This window comes from Centropristis striata, chromosome 21 (assembly GCF_030273125.1).
Source record: "Centropristis striata isolate RG_2023a ecotype Rhode Island chromosome 21, C.striata_1.0, whole genome shotgun sequence".
Lineage (NCBI taxonomy): Eukaryota > Metazoa > Chordata > Actinopteri > Perciformes > Serranidae > Centropristis > Centropristis striata.
In genome coordinates this window covers 7,576,645-7,596,939 of record NC_081537.1, presented here as the reverse complement: position 1 = coordinate 7,596,939, position 20,295 = coordinate 7,576,645, and the positions used below count along the sequence as shown (strand labels likewise).

Below are 20,295 nucleotides of genomic sequence, written 5' to 3'. Positions count from 1 at the left end.
AGAGAATAAGGGCTGTGCAATAAGATGAACAAAGAAACCTCAGCGCGGTTCACACACACATTCTCACACACACACACACACACACTGCAAAAAAAGAAAAGTTAGGTGAACTCAAAATTTCAAGGCAACAAACTTCGATAACATTTTAAGTTGGACAATTAAACTAAATATTTTAAGTTTTGTTTTTGAGTTTGCTCAATTCTGAATTTCTCTGGCACGATTGTAACGCCGCTATGAAATGTCAGCTAATGTTGTGACCACAATTTTGAGTTAGCATTGATACACTAATGGCTACTCTTGTAGCTGTAACAAGCAGTGCCGCTAGCGTCAGTTAGCCGCTAGCTTCAGTTAGCCGCTAGCTTTCGCTAATGACCGAATTTCACGACAAAATAAGAGTTAGCAGAACTATTGTCCCTTGTTTTGAACCCCAACTCAAAGTTATCAGTAACAACAACTCACAAACTTGTTTTTGAGCAGACAACTGGCTTCCTTTGTTGTGCTAACTTACATTAATACCCTAAATGTCAGTAATTTATATTTCCAAGTTTTACCAACTTAAATCACTGTTTTAGGCCAAAAAATACAAGTTGGCTTTTTTGCAGTGCACACACACACAGAACACAACCTGTGAAGGGCTGAAGGCTCCTTTCAGGTTTTTGATTCATCTGCTGACACATTGTGAGGATGAGGAGGAGGAAGGAGGTGAACTGAATTTCCTTTGATTCTCTCCGAGCCTCAAATATCTGTCTGACCTCCAGTGTGTCTGGTTCCAGTAAGAGCCGCTGGGGATCAGATTTATACGTGCCTGTCGCGGAGGACTCAGAGGACTCAGAGGTCAGGAGGGACGTGGTGATGATGGGAGGAGACAATCATCAGCTTCCACTCGGACGTCCTGCCCTCCGACCCCACACACACACACACACACACACACACACACACACACAAACAGCTTCACTCAGCAGGTGAACACGGGACACAAATAGACTCGCAGGCGGGAATTCCCACAAATAACAGACATGTTGGAGAAAACACACAAACACAAACACACAGACAGAGCTGACGGACTGGAAGAGACGCAGCTTCTCTTCATGCAGGATCTGAGTAGAGGGATGACTGATTATCTGGGAGTCACAGAGAGGAACACACACACACACACACACACTCACACACTCACTCACTCACTCACACGTTTACACAGGGAAGTGCCATGTGACGTGACGAGACTCGACTCTTTTCTCATTAAGTTCCGCAGAGAAATTAAATGAGTCAGAAGTTTACCGAGCAGAAGAAATAAACTGAGTGGAAATCTGAGGTTCTGATTTAATTGATTATTACTGTTACTATCTGACAGAACAGCACTGTAAATGAGTTTCCAAAAGATGAAATTAAAGATTTAATTGCAGACAACCTAAATTAACTTATTACCATAATTCATAGATGGATACTGTAACTTCTTTAATAATAGTTGGCAGGAAAAGTACTACATTTTTCTATATAGTCATGTTTGACTCTTTCAAGACTTTTGTACTAACTAACTTTTTGCACACTTTGTAAACAAGGTTTTAATGTAAAACTAAGCGTAGCACACTGAAATAAAAAAATGTTTAATTTTAAGTACAAATTAGATTGTGATTAAAAATTATTAATGTGAATCAAAAAGCAAAAGTTTTATTGTTAATTGAATCTGAACGTTTTGATGATGTTCAAACTTTTGGGATTTACAAACTAAAGAGTTTTATTTGCATGAAAACATTTCAATCACAAATAAACTTCACTTGCAGTAAATAATTTAGCTTCAGTGTCGAGAGTTTTGCTCTTAGTTTTTAGTTTTTGATTGCATTGTGGAAAACACATCATTTTGTAATAACTGGAATCACAAAATGTTCAAATTTGGATCTTTCTGTATGGCACGACAATAATAATAGTAGTCTTATTTTGAAACTGAAATAAAAAAACTTGAAACTCTCAGTTTGAAAGCTTGGAATCTAATAAAATGTTTCAAACTGAAACTAACTTCTGAAAGCTTGCAGAATGTTTTAATAAGTTGGAAAACATGTACAATCTCATGAAGGACAAACTGTGTTCCTTTAAACATCCAGCTCATTCTGCACAATAAGAACAAAATAAAAGCTTATGTGTGGAGTTGCAAAGACCTAATGGAGCAGATATATAAGCTGTGTCAGATAAAACTCTCTGTATGTGGAGAAAACAGGATTTACAGTACTGTCAGTATTTCATCAGAACCTCAGAATTCCAGACTCTCTTCCTAAAATAAAAGCCAAAACCTCCTGAAACTGAAACTTTGTCCACCTGGAGCTCACCTTCATGGTGTGTGTGTGTGTGTGTGTGTGTGTGTGTGTGTGTGTGTGCAGAGCATCACAGCATCATGCAGCGTCAGTGAGTCCCAGACAGGAAACACAACGATAAACAGTGTTTCAATGTAAATGTTCACACAGAGTCAAGCACTTTATACACACACACACACACACACACACACACACACACCTCTCATCTCTGCTGAGCTTCATCCTGCAGTTTCACAGACTCTGACTCAGCTTCACTACAGAAAAAAATAAGCAAAATGTGTCTCAGTAGAGCGGCTGAAACGAGACGGAGGAGGAGAGGAGGAGACGCTGAGTGACAGGAGAGACGGAGGAGCTACCTGGCAGCAGCAGGGAAAGGTGGAGGTGAGAGGGACGTGGGTCTGAAAACAGGAAAGCTCTATACGCGTCTATACGACCAGACTCAGGAGAGAATATTATTCTTAAAGAAATAAAAAGCTGTGAAGCTCAGAGAGAAGCAGCTGGTGCAGTTAAAGGCTCAGTCTGAGATCGCTCCGTGTTTAAACTACATTTAGTGTGTTTCATCTTGTAAACAGTTAATGAAACCCATTCTGAGTCTTCAGCTGTTTAGACATTTACAGAAGTAAACAGCATCAGAAACAGCAATCTAAAGCTGCACTCAGCAATGTTTCTATATGAACAAAGCATCAAATGTCCAATACGACAGAGTCACATGTTCCCACAACAATAAACTGAATTCTCATGTATGTTTCAAGACAAACAGGATTTTATCTTTGACCCAAGAGACAAATGAACTTCAGCATGTTTTAACTTCTGTACATGACTGAAGTACTTCAGTTAAGCAACAACAACAACAACAACAATGTATTTCAACCCTAACCCTGATCTGTTACTGAACATAACCAGGTTGTTTTGTTTCAATTCACAATGTTTACTTTGTGTTTAAAACTGAGAAGAAAAGACAGTTCTCCAGAAACAGAAGTGAGATGCAGATCTGTTGTATGGGAACATACAACTGCTGCATCTGCTGAGCGCTTTAGCATCTTTTAGCTCTTTGTTTTGGTTTTGCAAAGTTCTGATGTACGAACTGCAGCCGACCTCCTGAGCACCAAACAGAGTCCATCAGAGACCATCAGAGACCATCGGAGTCCATCAGAGACCAGCTGAGACCATCAGAAACACGACACATACTATTTCATAAGCTGATAATATGTAAACTGTGGGAAACTCTTTGCTGCCCCCTAGTGGCCAAAATGCAACAAAAAAAAAATCACAGACTACAGCTTTAAATGTAGCTTGAATCTGAAACACTGTCTGTTTGTGCATGTTTTTAAGGCAGCTGAATAACTTTTAGAACAGGAAAACTTGTCTAATTTACTCTCCTTCATTTATATCTAATTAACATCATATTCTCTTACGCCTAATTAGTTTGTATATATAAAGACATGTTGGTTTCCAGTGCAGCGTCATGATATGAAGCGCTCAAGACAGTGCTGCGAGTTAGAGCTGGTCTGTCCTCTGTCAGAATGAGCCTTTAAGCAACAACAACAAACAACAAGTTGAAGAAAACATCCAGAAACACAATATTTAAAGGCAAGAAGAAGATGTAAACACCGCGCCGCCGACAGGTTTTAACGTTCCCGTCTCGTCTTTAGAGTCAAACTTTCGTAACGACAGCTGAAGCTTCACAACGTAACAGAAACACAGTGACGCTCTCAGACACACGGGAAGTGATGAAAGCAGACAGGAAGTGATGACAGCAGACAGGAAGTGATGACAGCAGATAAGGAAACAGAGGAAGAGATCCTAACCTGCATCATCCTGATCACAACATCAGATTTACTCATAGAGGCACAGAGAAGGCTTAAAGATACAGTTTAAAAGCATTGAGCCAAGAACACACACACACACACACACACACACACACGCACACAGAGTCTCTGATGGATCGGGGGAACAGCAGTTGTAATAAATAAGAGAAACTGCAGTAAATAAGTCTGGGAAAAAACAAACAAACAAACCTGGATCTAAATAATAACAACAATAATTAATATAATATTAATAATAATAATAATAGTCATAATATCCAGTTATTTTCATGTTGAACAGGAGAGAGACAGAGAGAGAAAGAGGGCTGATTGGCTCAGTACAGACAACAACTGACCACAACGTCTATACACACACACACACACACACACACACACACACACACACACACACACACACACACACACACACACACACACACACACACACACACACACACACACACAGCTCAGAGTGTGTGTGTGTCCTGTAGGGCTGCACAACTCCTGTCTGGTTCCTCTGCAGTCTCGTCTCATCTCTCTTGCAGCATGCAGGTGTTTGCATTAGCAAACACTTGTAGATTAACGTTTCCCTGCAAACTGCTGCAGTTCAATTGAAACGTTGCTGTTTGAATCACACACACTTCTGTCTGCAGCACAGTGTGTTAGTGCACTGGTGGATGTGTTCACAGACAGTAACACACATGTTCTGCTGAATTTGGATGGTTCGTGCAGAAAATATATCTGCATTTTGCACAGCGACAAACATGCTTCTGCACAAACACAATGAAGCCTTTAGCATTGTTAGCATCAAAAACTAGCTGGAAACCTGTCTGTACTGCACTATGAGGCCAGTCAAAACCAAGGAAAGTCACCCCGTTACTTTTTAAATTGGGGGAAAATCTCTTTATGTGGACATCGTCACACTTTATTCCGCTTGTTGCACTTTTATTGGTCGTGTTGTCTGTCTCATTGTTGTAATATCTGTTGCTTGATTTTTAATTCTTTGCTGTATTTATTTAATGACCACTGTGTATGCTCCCTTTAATTGCCCCTCTGGGACAAATAAAGTAATTTGATTTGATTTGATTTGACTCAGTGTTTAACAGCATTCAGCACATGCATCTGCTGTGTGGGCATCAAAACGCTGCAACCAGGAACTCAATGAAGGTGCCAAAGCCTTAAAAACTACCTGTGAACCTGCAGCCTGCCTGGACACACAAACACAAACACAAACATCAACAAGAACAACAACAGCACTGCAGCTGATGAGACGCAGAGGAAACATCATCTGATCAACCAGCTCGACTCTGAGCACAAACAGTGCAGTTAAAATAACCAAAACTGTGCAGCCCTACAAACACACACATATTTCGCGCCATCCCACACACACACACACACACATACACACACACACCAGAGCCAGGACAGTAGTGGACCTGTGCTGTGCTCAGGGGGAGTAGAGGTGCAGTACCTGTGGTTGGCCAGCAGAGGGCCTGTCCCCTCACATATATTCTGTACATGCAGTCATTAATGAACCGATGCAACACTTGCTTTGAGTATACACACATTTAGATTATACATAGATAGCATTATATCATTCATCTTTTTATAGAATCTGCGCCTCTTTTCACTGCTGTGTTTCAGCTAAAAGGGAAATAAACGACCTGGAGCAGTCCGGTCAGCTCTGGTAACAGCTGATATCAGCCGTGTGGCAGCAGGCGGTGCAGAGGGACGTTTGCATACAGACATGTTACTGACTCCTGCAGCCCCCCCCCACCCCCCCTCCCCCCCTCCCCCTCAGCTCCTCCGTCAGCTCCTCGTCTCTCTGCAGGAGGGAGGGAGGGAGGGAGAGAGGGAGGGGGGGAGTCCTGCAGGTAACGGGGGCTGCGGTTGGTGCTTTTTGTTTGTTGTTGTTGTTGTTGTTTTTTCTCCTCCTTCTCCTCCTCCTCCTCCTCCTGTAGCCCCGCCCCCTCAGTCCCCCAGGATGACCTTCACAAAGCTGGCCACGTCGGTCTCTTTGGCATCATGGGAGGTGAAGAAGGGATGTTGCTGAGGAGGAAGAAGAACACATGAACTCAGAAGTCATATCTGTGTGATATGATTTATCTCCTGAGAGGAGATACATGAGGAGCAGTGTTAGAGCGCCCTCTAGTGTCTGAGGAGCAGCGGTGCAGCATGCAGGATATGAATCTCTCACCATGAGTTCAGCGTAGGTCGGCCGCTCTTTGGAAACTTTCTTTAAGCTGCAGAAACAAAAAAAACAACATCAGTGTTAATTCACAACTATTATATTACTGTTACTATCTGACAGAACAGCACTGTAAATGAGTTTCCAAAAGATGAAATTAAAGATTTAACTTCAGACAACCTAAATTAACTTATTACCATAATTAATAGATGGATACTGTAACTTCTTTAATAATAGTTGGCAGGAAAAGTACATTTTTCTATATAGTCATGTTTGACTCTTTCAAGACTTTTGTACAAACTAACTTTTTGCACACTTTGTAAACAAGGTGTTAATGTAAAACTAAGCGTAGCACACTGAAGTAAAAAAATGTTTAATTTTCAGTACAAATTAGATTGTGATTAAAAATGTATTAATGTGAATCACAAACCATATTGTTTATTGAATCTGAACGTTTTGATGATGTTCAAACTTTTGGGATTTACAAACTAAAGAGTTTTATTTGCATGAAAACATTTTCAATCACAAATAAACTTCACTTGCAGTAAATCATTTAGCTTCAGTGTCGAGAGTTTTGCTCTCAGTTTAAGTTTTTGATTGCATTGTGGAAAACACAATTTTGTCACAAAATGTTCAAATTTGGATCTTAACTCAATAACTGAATATTTCTGACTCTCAGTGAGGTCTGGAGACTTTACTGTCACTCTCTCCTCCAACATTAATGTCTCCTCTTCAGCTGTAACATCAGATATCTCCAGTCAGGGTCAGCATTTAGAATAATGATTCCATCAAACTGAAGAGAGGACAGACACTCCAACAGTGTGGAGCAGGGATGGGCAACTGGAGGCCCGGGGGCCGCATACGGGCCGCACACTCACTTGAAGTGGCCCTCAGTACAACTACATGCATTGAGCATGAAATCTTAAAAGTGCAGTGTAAAAATGCACAAAATTACTTCTTGCAATTAATGTTGTTCTGCTGTTATTGCACTGAAAATATGAAATCACAGTAAGTAGTTATTTTTTATTTGCTTCAAACCTTTTGTATTCCTATTTATACTGTTATACATGCATTTGAGATTGAAATATGTATATTTAAAATTGCAGTTTCATCATATCTGGTTAAATGCACGGTCCTATATGTGGCCCTGTGGTAGTTTTGATAAAAAATTGTGGCCCCCTTCAGCATTTAAGTTGCCCATCCCTGGTGTGGAGTGATGAATAATAAAGAACGGCCGGTTCAGAGGACCTGGGGTCATTTTAAGCAAACTGCATCAAATGATAAAATCTGCAAAAAAAGGATTAGAGGACTTTGTTCCAGCCTGCTGACGGGACCCGTCACCAAGTGAACACCTGCACAGGAAACTATGATAAAAAAACAAAAAGCAGGAAACTGAATCTGCAGCCAGTTCTACTCTCCAACATGTCACGTTTTAGTGATTTTCTCTTTTTTCCCCCTAATCATTACTGACACATTTAGTGAAGCTGTGGATTATCAGCAGGTGATGCTGGAGGCTGTGAGGGAGAAACAGGTTCACGGGAAGAATTACTGGTGCTGCTGCTGACTCCTAGACTCCACCTGCTGGTGAAACCCTCAACTAAACATGGAGAGGCAGCGTTCAGTTTTTATGCCCCACATACAGTAGTGTTCAAAATAATAGCATCCCAATGTGACTAACCAGAGTTTCTGGGAGTGTTGGAGAGCAGAGACTGTGTGTTAATGTGAGGAGGAAAAAGAGGGAGGAGCTGAATGTTTCCTGGAGAGAATGAAGCAGGTATGTGACTGACCACAGAGAGGAGAAGTCGACAAAGTGTGGTGAGAAGTGTTCTGGGGGCAGCTGGGGCGACGGCTCCTCCACCACCTGCTTCAGCTGCTGGAACGGCGTTCCCCACGAGTCGTAGGGGAAACGCAGGATGGCCAGCTCGATCTGAAACACACAGGACACACTCAGAACACCAGCATCAAGCAGCAGAGTCATACATCTGAGAGGACAGGAACACACTGCAGCAACATCTGGACATCAGGGTGAATATACAGAGACAATTATCATTATTATTATTAGGGCCTGAGCACCAACATTGCAAGGACCCTGTTGAAATTGGTTCGTTTATTATTATAACGGCAAATGAATCTCGTTTTTTGAGGGCTTTATCATATTCCAAAACAAACTTGGGACAAAATTCAGTCCCGTCGAAAGTTTACGTATTTCATTGGTTTCAGGAACGGGCTTAACAAAATGACCTACTAGCGCCCCCTAGAATTGAGCCCCTAAAACAGGTTTGTCATAGAGACACGAAATTTGGTACACACATGTATCATGGGAAGACGCAAAGGCAACTTAAATGCTGGAGAGGGCCACAATTTTTCATCGACACTCTCACAGGGCCACATATAGGACCATACACTTAACCAGATATGATGAAACTGCAATTTTAAAGATGTTTACAGTGCAGTAACTTAACATATTTCATGCTCAAATGCATGTACACAGCAAAAAAGAGGTGTTTAAAAACACTAAATCTGAGGGAAATTATCTTGCTGCAAGGACACAAACTTGGGACAAAATTCAATCCTGTCGAAAATGTACGTATTTCATTGGTTTCAGAAATGGGCGTGGCAAAATGACCTACTAGCGCCCCCTAGAATTGAGCCCCTAAAACAGGTTTGTTGTAGAGACACAAAATTTGTTATATACATGTATCATGGAAAGACACACCAAAAAGTCTAAAGAAGCCATACCCAAAAACGAACAGGAAGTCGGCCATCTTGGATTGAAAATAGCGTTTTAGACGTTTTTCGCCATTTCCACTCCGCATACTTTAACAACCTTCTCCTACAGATTTGATCTGATCGACTTCGGACTTGTTCAGTGCCATCACAAGGCCTTTGACATCAAAAGTTATTAAAAGCTTTGCAGACCGTCACACTATGTGGGCATGGCATGGCGGCAAAATGTGGCGTTTTGGCATAAAACTCAAGACTGTATAACTTGACCATACATTGTCCAATCTGCCTCAAACTTGTCATGCATGATGATGGTTCATCACTGAACAGTTCTACATAACAATATTTCACAAAGTTTTTGAGCCACGCCTCCTTTTCCTAACTAATGAACCATTTGTCGTAAAGTCTTGCATGAGTTGTCAGTGTACTCAGCAGACAGTCCTAGATTACCTCGCCCCTTCAACAATTGGTGTACCTGGCGTGGCCGGCTTTCATTTACTTTTTATAACTATTACTCTGTTTTTCGTACAATGCTCCACAGTGATCAATTGTGGACTGACAGAATGTGTAGGAGTGAAGAGTCAATAAAACAGAATGCATCAAATCTAGACTTAGTGAATAAATTCAACAGAACAGAAGTTTATAATAATAATAATAATAATAATAATAACTAAGATTTATATAGCGCCTTTCAAAAAACCCAAGGACGCTTATCTGCTCTGTACTGTGTTCAGTTTCACAGCATCCGGAGGGATTTATGGAATGAGCTTTTTCATTTTATTATATTGCATTTTTGTTTTGTTTCTTAAAATCTTTTTCTCATGTTTTATTCATCCCTCATCACTTGTTTCCCATTTATTGACTCTAGAGCTGCTGGAACAGTTTCTCTCCTGAGGTTCATAAAGTTTGTATCTTTACTTGTCACAATGTATTTCATTTTAATTTCTGCTGCAGTTATATAATAATATCATATTATTGGAGACATCTGCACCGACACACCTGTTGTCAGAAACAGTAATTATTGGCTGTTATCAGTTTCCAGCAACCATCAGAAATAAACTTCATGTTGTACTTTAGTGCACTTGTTGTTGTGTGTTTGTCTGTTTTCTGTATTTTTTAAGCACATTTCTTTGTGCAGATCGCTGAATGCATTTCATAAACTGCTTATGTTTTATTTATTCACATAATATTTTTGCACGCACGTGCAGACATGAAGCTTACCGAGTATTTTCTTCTTATATCTAGCAATAGTATCTTAATTATATTGTTTTAAGTATAATTTACCTACTGACCATAGATTTGTGTGCTTATTTAATTATTGGTATTATTATTATGTGCCTATTTAAGTATCTTATTGTTTAAAGACTTGTTTTTAGGATTGACATGGCTTTTTCATGCTTTTCATGCTTTTCAAGCTGTTCAGCTGTTGATTATGGTGAGTTTTTTACCTAAAACATTGGTTCCAGTTGAGAGTTTTAGCTGCATGTAGTTTGAATGATTTTTCAAAATCATTTTCTACCACTAAAACATGCTCGTTTCACTTTCACTGGCTTAATTTAATGTTACTACAGTCAGCCACAACTGCTCAAAAACAAGTATATGTGGAATCACTTATTTAAAGAATTCCTACAAAGAAAAATTTACTTACTACAGTGGCAGATAATTTTACTTGTTTCGAGCATGTATTTCCTAATTTTAGTTATTTATTTCTTATTTTTTGTCAGTTGATTTTTGCAGTGGACACAGTCAGGACGAGCCGTCCACATGCTGAAAATATTCTCTGTTCTGAAGCTCTGAATATTTATCAGCTGATAATAAAACGTCTAGACGAGCAGGTTCTCTTGTTATTAGGAAGTGTTTCAGTTATCTGACAGTAACGAGACACTCAGAGAGCTGAGAGGACATGAAGGACGGGAGGCGTGTCAGAGCGTTACCATGGTGATGCCTAGACTCCAGATGTCAGACTTGACGTTGTAGCCCTTCTGGTTAGTCTCCGGGTTGATCCGCTCCGGCTGCAAACACACACACACACAAACACAAACACACACACCATGTCAAAAATCTGACCTTTGACCCTTCTCTGAGAATTTATCAAAGTAACTGAACATTTCAGTCGTCTCAAAGAGTTCAGGTGCACAAAAAGACATTCTGAGGACGTTACATACATTTAGTTTTAAACTTGTTTTTCATTTGACAAATGAGCATCTCAATCAAAATCACAGTTAACGCAGATTATGGATGCAGCTTGCTAAACTGGTGACCCTCTATGGTCCACATACAGTGGCTTGCAAAAATATTCATACCCCTTGGATGTTTCACCCTTTTGTTGCTTTTACACATGAAATCATGGTCGATATAATTTGGCCTTTCTAGAAGTGTTCTTTTGTCCTCATGGTACAATTGTAGCAGGAATAGAGATGAACCAGAGACTGGACCTCCCAGATTCATGTTTTTTTATACTACGATCACTTGACACACGTCAACTGTACTCAGCTGATCTCCATTTCACTAACTGTGACACTGCGGCATCAACTAACTGGAACTTTGTTGAATCAGGTCAGTTACTTTAAAGGGGATGAATACTTATGCAATCATTTATTTTAACTTATAGATTTTTAATTCATTTATACTATTTTGTAAAAATCTGTTTTCCCTTTGATATTAGAGAGGGTTTTTTTGCAAATTCTTTTTAAAAAGGCAAAATTATATCAACCATGATTTCATGTGTAAAAGCAACAAAAGGGTGAAACATCCAAGGAGTATGAATACTTTTGCAAGGCACTGTATGTCCTTCTGTCTGCATCCTTCACTGTGTGTCTTGCTTTAAACTCTAGCTTCATGCCTGTGATCTGTGAAACATGTTAATGTTTAATGTTGACCCCTTCCTCTCACCGCCATGTAGGGTTTGCAGCCCGCGTCCATGGTTTTGGCCACAGAGTCGACCAGGTAGCCGCTAATGCCGAAGTCACACATCTTCACCTGGCCCTGTGTGTTGATCAGCACGTTGGACGGCTTCACGTCTGCAACACACACACACATACACACACACTTCAGACTTGATGGTTTCTGTGTGTGACTGTGATGTAACAGGCGGTCCCCGGTGGTCTGACACAGGAAGCTTTGAGGAACCAGAGTTACTGAGACCGTAACCAGAGTTACTGAGGAGGTGGGTTGCTGGAGCTGCAGCTATAATAAAGGAACTTTCTCTTTGCTGATGTTGAAATAAATAATGCTGCACACAAGGTTTTCTGAAGTTCATAATTAATTTCTATAATGAAAATCAATAAGCACTTGTGTTAAACTCTGCATCAGATTTCTGCAGGATTATTCAGTCTAAAGGACAATCAGTTACAACTTGGGTCTAATATTTGAAATGTCTGTAAAAAGCTATTAAGCCATCATGTCTGATGAGTGTCTAGTGAACTCTGGAGTTTTGCAGTTTTCTGGCAGTAAAAAGTCATTTAATCCATTATGCAAATATATTGATAAATGCAGCTTTTAATGCAGATTAAATGAAAAAGTAACTAATGTTTACTTTAATGGATCAAATGACTCAAGACTCAAGAATAGAATGGAAGCTAAAGGTGGCTGGAAGGTCAGAAAAAAAGACAAATCAAAACCCTCTGAACTCAGACAGCTTCAGGGCGTTTTGTTTTTTTTTGCTCCTGTCACATTTAAAGCCTAATATTTCTCTGCAATAAATAATCTCTGCAGCTCTGTGAAAACAGCACAATCATGGCTAGAGGTGGGGAGAAGTTGAAAATGTTTTTTCCGCAGAATAACACAGTTAGAATGACAATTCATGTACAAAAATAGGAATAAATGAAATGTATATAAAAACACTTATCCAAGTGCTCCAAGTGTTACTAATATTGTTAAAATAAATGTTTGCGCCATATATATACATATATATAAATATAAATATTTCCATTTTTATCACCGCTTGACCACTCCTCTCAGGTCTGTGTAAACAGCAGAAATTTCATGCGTTTTATGCATTAAAAGTGTCTCCGAGGAGCAGGATTTAATGTTTCTAACAGAATCTGGTTCAGGCAAACTGTTTAGTTCTTGCACATATTTACATGACACATGTAGAATAAAGTGATTTGGTGATTTTTCCTGTCTCACATGATTCATTCAGAAACCGTCAGAAGCTTGAAAACCTGACAATATTTCTGTTTTCACTGTTTCTGGCTTCTGGTGATAAATGTTGCAGTTTTAGTGCCTACTGTCGTGTTGTGGCAGGTTGTTTGGGGCTCAGAGGGAGTGAGAGCAGGACGAGAGAAGAGAAGACAGAGAGGAGGAGCTCTGTGTAGCTTGGTCAGCCCTGTGCAGCTCTATGCAGCTGTGTGCAACTCTGTCAGCTCTGCGCAGCTCTGTGTAGCTCTATGCAGCCTTGTGTAGCTCCATGCAGCCGTGTGCAGCTGTATGCAGCTGTGTGCATCCCTCTGCAGCTCTGTATAGCTCTCTGCAGCTCTGTGTAGCTCATTGTAGCTATTTGCAGCTCTGTGAAGCTCTCTGCAACTCTGTGCAGCTATATGCAGACCTGTGTAGTTATGTGCAGCTATCTGCAGCTCTGTGTAGCTCTGTGTAGCTGTCAGACAGCAGCAGAACAGTTAATGGCTCCACTCAGACTCTTACCTCTGTGTATGACTTGCAGATTGCTGTGCAGATGCTCCAGAGCTTTTACTATCTGTAATAACAAAGCCATCAGTAAGCAAATGAGAGTTACATAAGGAGCATTAAGTGTGTTTTAATGGAAGAAAACCCACAGAGACAGCGATCTTCCCCAGGATATCCTCAGGGATGTTCAGGCCTTTCTCGATCACCTGCTTGTAGAACTTATCCAGAGACGTGTCCATCAGCTCCATGCAGATCCAGACGTCTCCCTGCAGACACACACACACACACACACACACACACAGGATCAGGATCATCACACCGAGGCAGCAGGACGCGCTCCAGACGGGAAGAGACACATTCTCCAGTTTTTAGTTGCTGCGAGGAAATCCTGAACATGCAGGAAGCTGAGTCCAGTCACACACACACAAACACACACACACACACACACACACACTGACTCTGTCCTCAGCTCATCACAGATGCAGAAATATCTGCAGTTGTGCTTAAACATAAAGGGAGGAAAATGTGTGAGCAAACTCTCTGCAGGCTGCATTTGTTTGAGTTTTTGGCTTTTTAGTTGTCTCCTTTCAAGATAAACATATTTAATGCTATATTTATACATATTGTTTATAATTAATTATTTATAAAATGTAACTTTACTGTTGCTGCACTTTATTTATTTGACAAGCTACAGGTCCATTCTCCCAGAATGTTAAATTATATCAATATATTAATAATAAGTGTTTGTCGTTTGTGGGATGCTGCTGTTATGACCATTAGTTTTGATCTATTTATGGTAGCATTATCTTATTTTCTCAGCTGTTTTGGTGTTTAGCAATATGTCAGTTATTACTTGTTATTATGTTTGTATGACACAGTTGTTTGTTCATGAAGAAAACAATAAAATAATAATCATTTTTTTAAAAAGAACAATCCACACTGGTTCCAAGAGATGATAAGCATGATCTCACTTTTATGCCTAAATATAAATATAAATTTGATGATTATCTTTAAAAATCAATACCAATATTGACAACTAAACTCCAATGTCCATCAGTACTTTTATGATGCTCACTTGGAGAAATATGGACATTTTTTCCTTCAAACAAAACTACAAACAAAAGGAGCTAACACTTATTAGCTTACAAATATTTCATTTTTATAACTGCTTGACCACTCCTCTCAGGTCTGTGTAAACAGCAGAAATCGGTCAAAATTTCACAGAATTTTTGTCACTTCTCGTCTAAATCCATATTCTAAAATAGATAAAATAAATAAGATTGTATCTGAGCTGAGCAGTGAAGAAGCCTCTCTCTCCCTCCCTCCCTCTCTCCCTCTCTCTCTCTCTCTCTCTCTCTCTCTCTCTCTCTCTCTCCCTCTCTCTCCCTCTCTCTCCCTCTCTCTCCCTCCCTCCCTCCCTCCCTCTCCGTTACCTCTCTGAATAACGCTCCGTAGAAGGTGACGGTGTAGAAACAGTCCACCGTCCTCATGGAGATGTCCAGATCCATCAGCAGCCTCTTCTGCTCCTGAGTGTTCACTGTGGCCCGGATCCTCTGCGGAGGAGGAGAACAGGTCAGACATACAATCTGACCTCATGCTGAGGTCTCCTTTCCTTTGAAATTGTTCATTTAGAAAAATGAAATATTGCAGCTGTACAGTTATAGATTTCTTCTCCTTGTTTCATATACGTTTGGCCTTAAAGCTGGGGGGAAAGGGTTTTTTGTGGGCTGGTTTTACAGTTGTGGTTTCTTGCCTTTACCAGAAAACTGCCTACCCAAGCTTTAAAGCTTGTGTTTCGTTTGTATAGCCAAGAAGGACGTTTAGTGTGAAAGCATGAGGATCTGTGTGTGGCTCACCTTCACAGCCATGATGAGGCCGCTGGGCACGTGCCTCATCTTGTCCACCACGCCGTACGCTCCCCGGCCCAGCTCACAGATCTGCTCCAGGTCATCTGCCTTCACCTCAAAGTTCTGCTCCGGAAAACACGAGATAAGAGGAGGGACAGACAGTTGATGAGCTCTGATCACAGAGGATAAAACATTAAAGACATGTGATGCTTTTAAGAAGTGCAGGCTGAACCAGTGCACACAGTCTGAATCAGTGCACAGTCTGAATCAGTGCACAGTCTGAATCAGTTCACAGTCTGAATCAGTGCACAGTCTGAATCAGTTCACAGTCTGAATCAGTGCACAGTCTAAATCAGTTCACAGTCTGAATCAGTGCACACAGTCTGAATCAGTGCACACAGTCTGAATCAGTGCAGTCTGAATCAGTGCACACAGTCTGAATCAGTTCACACAGTCTGAATCAGTGCACACAGTCTGAATCAGTGCACACAGTCTGAATCAGTGCAGTCTGAATCAGTGCACACAGTCTGAATCAGTGCAGTCTGAATCAGTGCACACAGTCTGAATCAGTTCACAGTCTGAATCAGTGCACAGTCTAAAGCAGTCTGAATCAATGGTCATTCTGAATCAGTGCACAGTCTGAATCAGTGCACAGTCTGAATCAGTTCACAGTCTAAATCAGTTCACAGTCTGAATCAGTGCACAGTCTGAATCAGTGCACACAGTCTGAATCAGTTCACAGTCTGAATCAGTTCACAGTCTAAATCAGTTCACAGTCTGAATCAGTGCACAGTCTGAATCAGTGCACACAGTCTGAATCAGTTCACAGTCTAAATCAGTGCACACAGTCTGAATCAGTGTGAAAACAGCAGCAAACCTTCATTTCTTTTACATTATTCGTGCAGACACATTATTTTCTCTGACTCTGTTCCAGCTGGAGCTCAGGACCAGCGGGCACCTCTGCCAATGGAAAATTCCACTTATTTAAGTTTAAAATAAATATTTTGGGGGCCTGACGGGCGATTAAAAGCCTTCCAGTCTCTCAATCAGAAGTGTTGGATGTTGTTTCTCTGAGCCGACCTGAACAAAAATACTCTGAGCAGTGACATGTTACATAAGAGTCAGAGATCAAAGTCAGAAATGATCCAAGAAATAAACTCACCTTCTCTCCGATAGTTACACAAGCCTTAGAGTCCAGATCTCTGGGAGGCCTGGAACACACACACACACACACACATTGGTACTGTTAGAGAAACTTCATTATAAACAACAACAATAATGACAAAAACAACAATACCAACCAAACAGTGAGGCCAAAAGTAAATGTAAGTAAATGTAAAAAAAAAAAAAAAAGCAGAACATAATCTTAAAAATCTGTTCATCAATAAAAATAAATGTCCTCATCATGAGGAGAAAAAAGTGTCTTCTGGGACAAAAAATAAAACAAACTAAATATAATACACATAAATAAATTAATAGAAGAAGTAAGAAGTAGTAAGACGTAAGTATAACAAGTAAAATAAGTAAATAAATAAATAAAACTCCAATTATATTTATTTGTTGTTCGTTGTTTATTTTTCACCTCAGAAACACAAACAAATCAATTAATAAAAATTTAACAACAAAGGAAAGTATACTTCTTAAATAATAATTCCAGTAGTACACAAATAATAATAAAACATATGTGAAAAATAAAGATATTTAAAATATAATTTATGGATAAAAAACAGAATAAACAATAAATGAAATAAAAGGAAATTAATTAAAAAAAGAAACAAATAAAAACAAATTAAAAAATAATATGTGATGCGATAAAAGCAGATTTACAGAGTATTATGAAAGTCTGATATTCTATATAAACACCAGACTGAAGATGATTCACTTTAATATGAAGAAATCAGAATGTTTTTGTGTTCTGCAGCTCTGAGAGTTTCTCTGCAATCTGAGCTTCACAAGAGCAACAACAACAACAACAACAACAACAGCAGCGGCGGCGGCAGAGCTTGATGAGGAGAACAAACTGACACATTGTTCTGCAGATATATATAAATATACATCAGGCTGTGATTTAAAGGAAATAACATATCTAACTTCCTCTTCACTGTTTGTTTGCTACATTAATATTGTAGTTCTGATTCCTGTCAGGTCCACAGAGCAGAGGGGTTTTCCATCAACGTGGCTAAACAAACCGCGGCTTCATTTAAAGAGCCTGGTTAGAATTAACACCAACTTTCACTTCAGGCTAAAACCGTTCCACTAACGCAGCTCAGAGAGTCTAGTCAATGCTAGATACAATAAGACTAGTTATATTATCAGTAGGCTGGATAATAACAGCTGTATGTTCACAGTGATGCTGTAGGCTAACTTGGGAGAACTCACAACTACGATGAATTTACTGTAAATTAACCTAACTGGGCGAAGTAACCCTGCCCTATATTAATTATTTTGTTACATCTCAACAGCCAAAAGGACTTGTAAAAGTGAAAACATAATAATATTTGGGTTGTATCTTCATTGTATCTTCTAGAGCTGCAGGGAATGATGAAACTGAGACATTAAATAATAATTGGCTACATAATCAGCTACACTTTAACACGTTTTCTTTTACAGGATGTCAGCTCGATCTACAAGCGTCATATGCTTATAATATATATATTATATTATATATATAATATAATATAATGGGAACTGAAAACCAAAAACTCAATATGGAGATAAAAAGCAAAAAATCTAATAATCAAATTGGAGATAAAGGAACTAGAGAATGATGTCAGTATACATTTTACCACAGCAGAAGTTCCTGGTTTAGAATGGATTTAATGTGTTTGTTTGTCTTAACAGCTAGAACAAAATGAAGGACTAAAAAACTTTTGCACACTTTTCTTAAATTTTACATGTTCAGCTTTCAAATAAAGGTTCACTCCAAAACAAAAGTTGCATGAATTAAACAACAGATTGACTGAAATAGGTGTATAAATTCATGCCCAGTCACATTGTGAGAAAAAAAGGTCTGAACCAGACTGTAACATTAAAAAAAATTGAAAAAAGACTTTTGGGATATTTTTTCCGCCCGCTGGGAATTATTTGACACATAGCTAAAGTTAGCTCGACAGTTAGCCTGTTAGCCCCGGAGCAGGCTAGTTCAGTGGTGTAAGTTACCATGGTTACTGAGCGGTATCGGTTACCATGGTTACTGAGTTGGGAGTCACACAAACCACTTTGATGGAACTCATCTCTCACTTAAATTAGCGAGGTTTATCATATTAAGCCAGGCTTTTCCTTAATCCACGTTGATGGAACACCCCTCAGAAGGTGAGGATCATAATAATAACAACAACAAAAACAACAATAATAATAATAATAATAATAGAGTCTTACACTGCAGCAGGAGGAGGCTGCTCAAACGCCTCTTTGGGGAGCTTCAGCCCCAGCTTCCTCTTACCTGAAACACAATTACATCATCAGAACATATTGAAACTGTCCGACACGATAAACACATACAGTTACTGTCATAATAACATAATCCATCAGTAAGTAGGCTTCTTGTTAAACACTCAGCAAAAACTAAAATCAGTATTTTATAGTTAAAAAATTAAGCAATAAGATCTGAAACTATCAATTTGTTTCATTATCGATTAGCTGACATTTTTTATCGATTCATTAATTCATCATTAAATCTATAAAATGTGAGAAAACTGTGTAAAATGTTTATCGCAACTTTCCAGAGCAAGAAACGTTTTCAACCCGCTGAATAAAATACAAACCACTCAGAGTTTAATAGAAACATTTAGGCAGTGAATGAAAATAATAATAAGAAAATAATCAGCAGATTAAATGGATAATAAAAGCAACCCATAATACTTGATTATTGTTTTGTCAGTAAAACAGTAAAAAAGCATAATAATGGAAATCGCTCATCACATCTTCTCACAAGCCCAAATACGTCGTCTTCACATCACTTCTTTAAAAAGACAAATAATGAAAAAGTAGGAACCTAAGATTGAGGACTGGGTGGAGGTTATACATAATATTTATGTGATGGAAAAATTAACTTTCTCCGTGAGACTGGAGGAGGACAGATTTAAAAGAATATGGAAAAATTGGGTAGAGTACATGAAAAAAATTAGATCTGACTTTATCTGAGATGTCCATCATTAGAAGGAAAAGTACCCTGGTTCGTAGCTACAGAAGTTGAAAAGTTATGTTTTTTAATTTTATTTTTTATTATAATTATTTTATTGATTTTTTTTTTTTTTTTTTTATTTCTAAAATTTTGCTACACTGGAACAAATTGCTGTTTGATTAGTCATAATTTTTGGATGACATTGAATGACTACTATTTCAGTTGCACAATTTTATTGGAGTGAATAAAAATGTAAAGTTAATTTATATCTGATCCAAGATGAAAGATGGCAAGTGTAATCTGAAGATGTATTATTGGAAGGGTTTGATTTATGTATACCAGATGTATGCAAAATGTTTGTTAAAATGTTAAAAAAAAAAAAAAAAAGACAAATAAATGCAGGAAAACATCACAAGTGTTGCAGATTAATGTTCAGTCTCAGCTGCAGTTCAATCTGTAATCTAACTCATCAATATGTGTTTAAACTGAGAGAGCAGGAGACGAGGGAGAGGCTCCTCGTGGTCTCTGTCTGTCTGTCTCTGTCTCTGTCTCCACAGCTCCGACTCCAACAGACAGACATCTGATCTATTTTCAGCCTGAAGAGCAGAGTGAGTCAGTGCTGCTGATCACTGACTGATGTTACAGCACAATCACAATCAGAGTCAGAGCTGCTGCACAA

At 39.1% G+C, this 20,295-nt stretch overlaps 1 protein-coding gene across 1 annotated transcript in view; it reads right to left on the bottom strand.

The window, feature by feature from the left end:
• Positions 1–5,502: 5,502 nt before the first annotated feature.
• The window catches only part of map2k6 (mitogen-activated protein kinase kinase 6), a 30,903-nt gene continuing 16,110 nt past the window's right edge, over positions 5,503–20,295 (bottom strand). The window contains exons 2-12 of the mRNA XM_059324478.1: positions 18,872–18,935; positions 16,656–16,704; positions 15,503–15,616; positions 15,080–15,199; positions 13,796–13,912; positions 13,665–13,716; positions 11,916–12,043; positions 10,958–11,035; positions 8,087–8,226; positions 6,309–6,354; positions 5,503–6,160 (exon numbers count right to left, since the gene is read on the bottom strand). Coding sequence (XP_059180461.1) covers positions 6,083–6,160; positions 6,309–6,354; positions 8,087–8,226; positions 10,958–11,035; positions 11,916–12,043; positions 13,665–13,716; positions 13,796–13,912; positions 15,080–15,199; positions 15,503–15,616; positions 16,656–16,704; positions 18,872–18,935 — 986 coding nt within the window. The 3' untranslated portion in view covers positions 5,503–6,082. The remainder of the gene's footprint in view (positions 6,161–6,308; positions 6,355–8,086; positions 8,227–10,957; positions 11,036–11,915; positions 12,044–13,664; positions 13,717–13,795; positions 13,913–15,079; positions 15,200–15,502; positions 15,617–16,655; positions 16,705–18,871; positions 18,936–20,295) is intronic.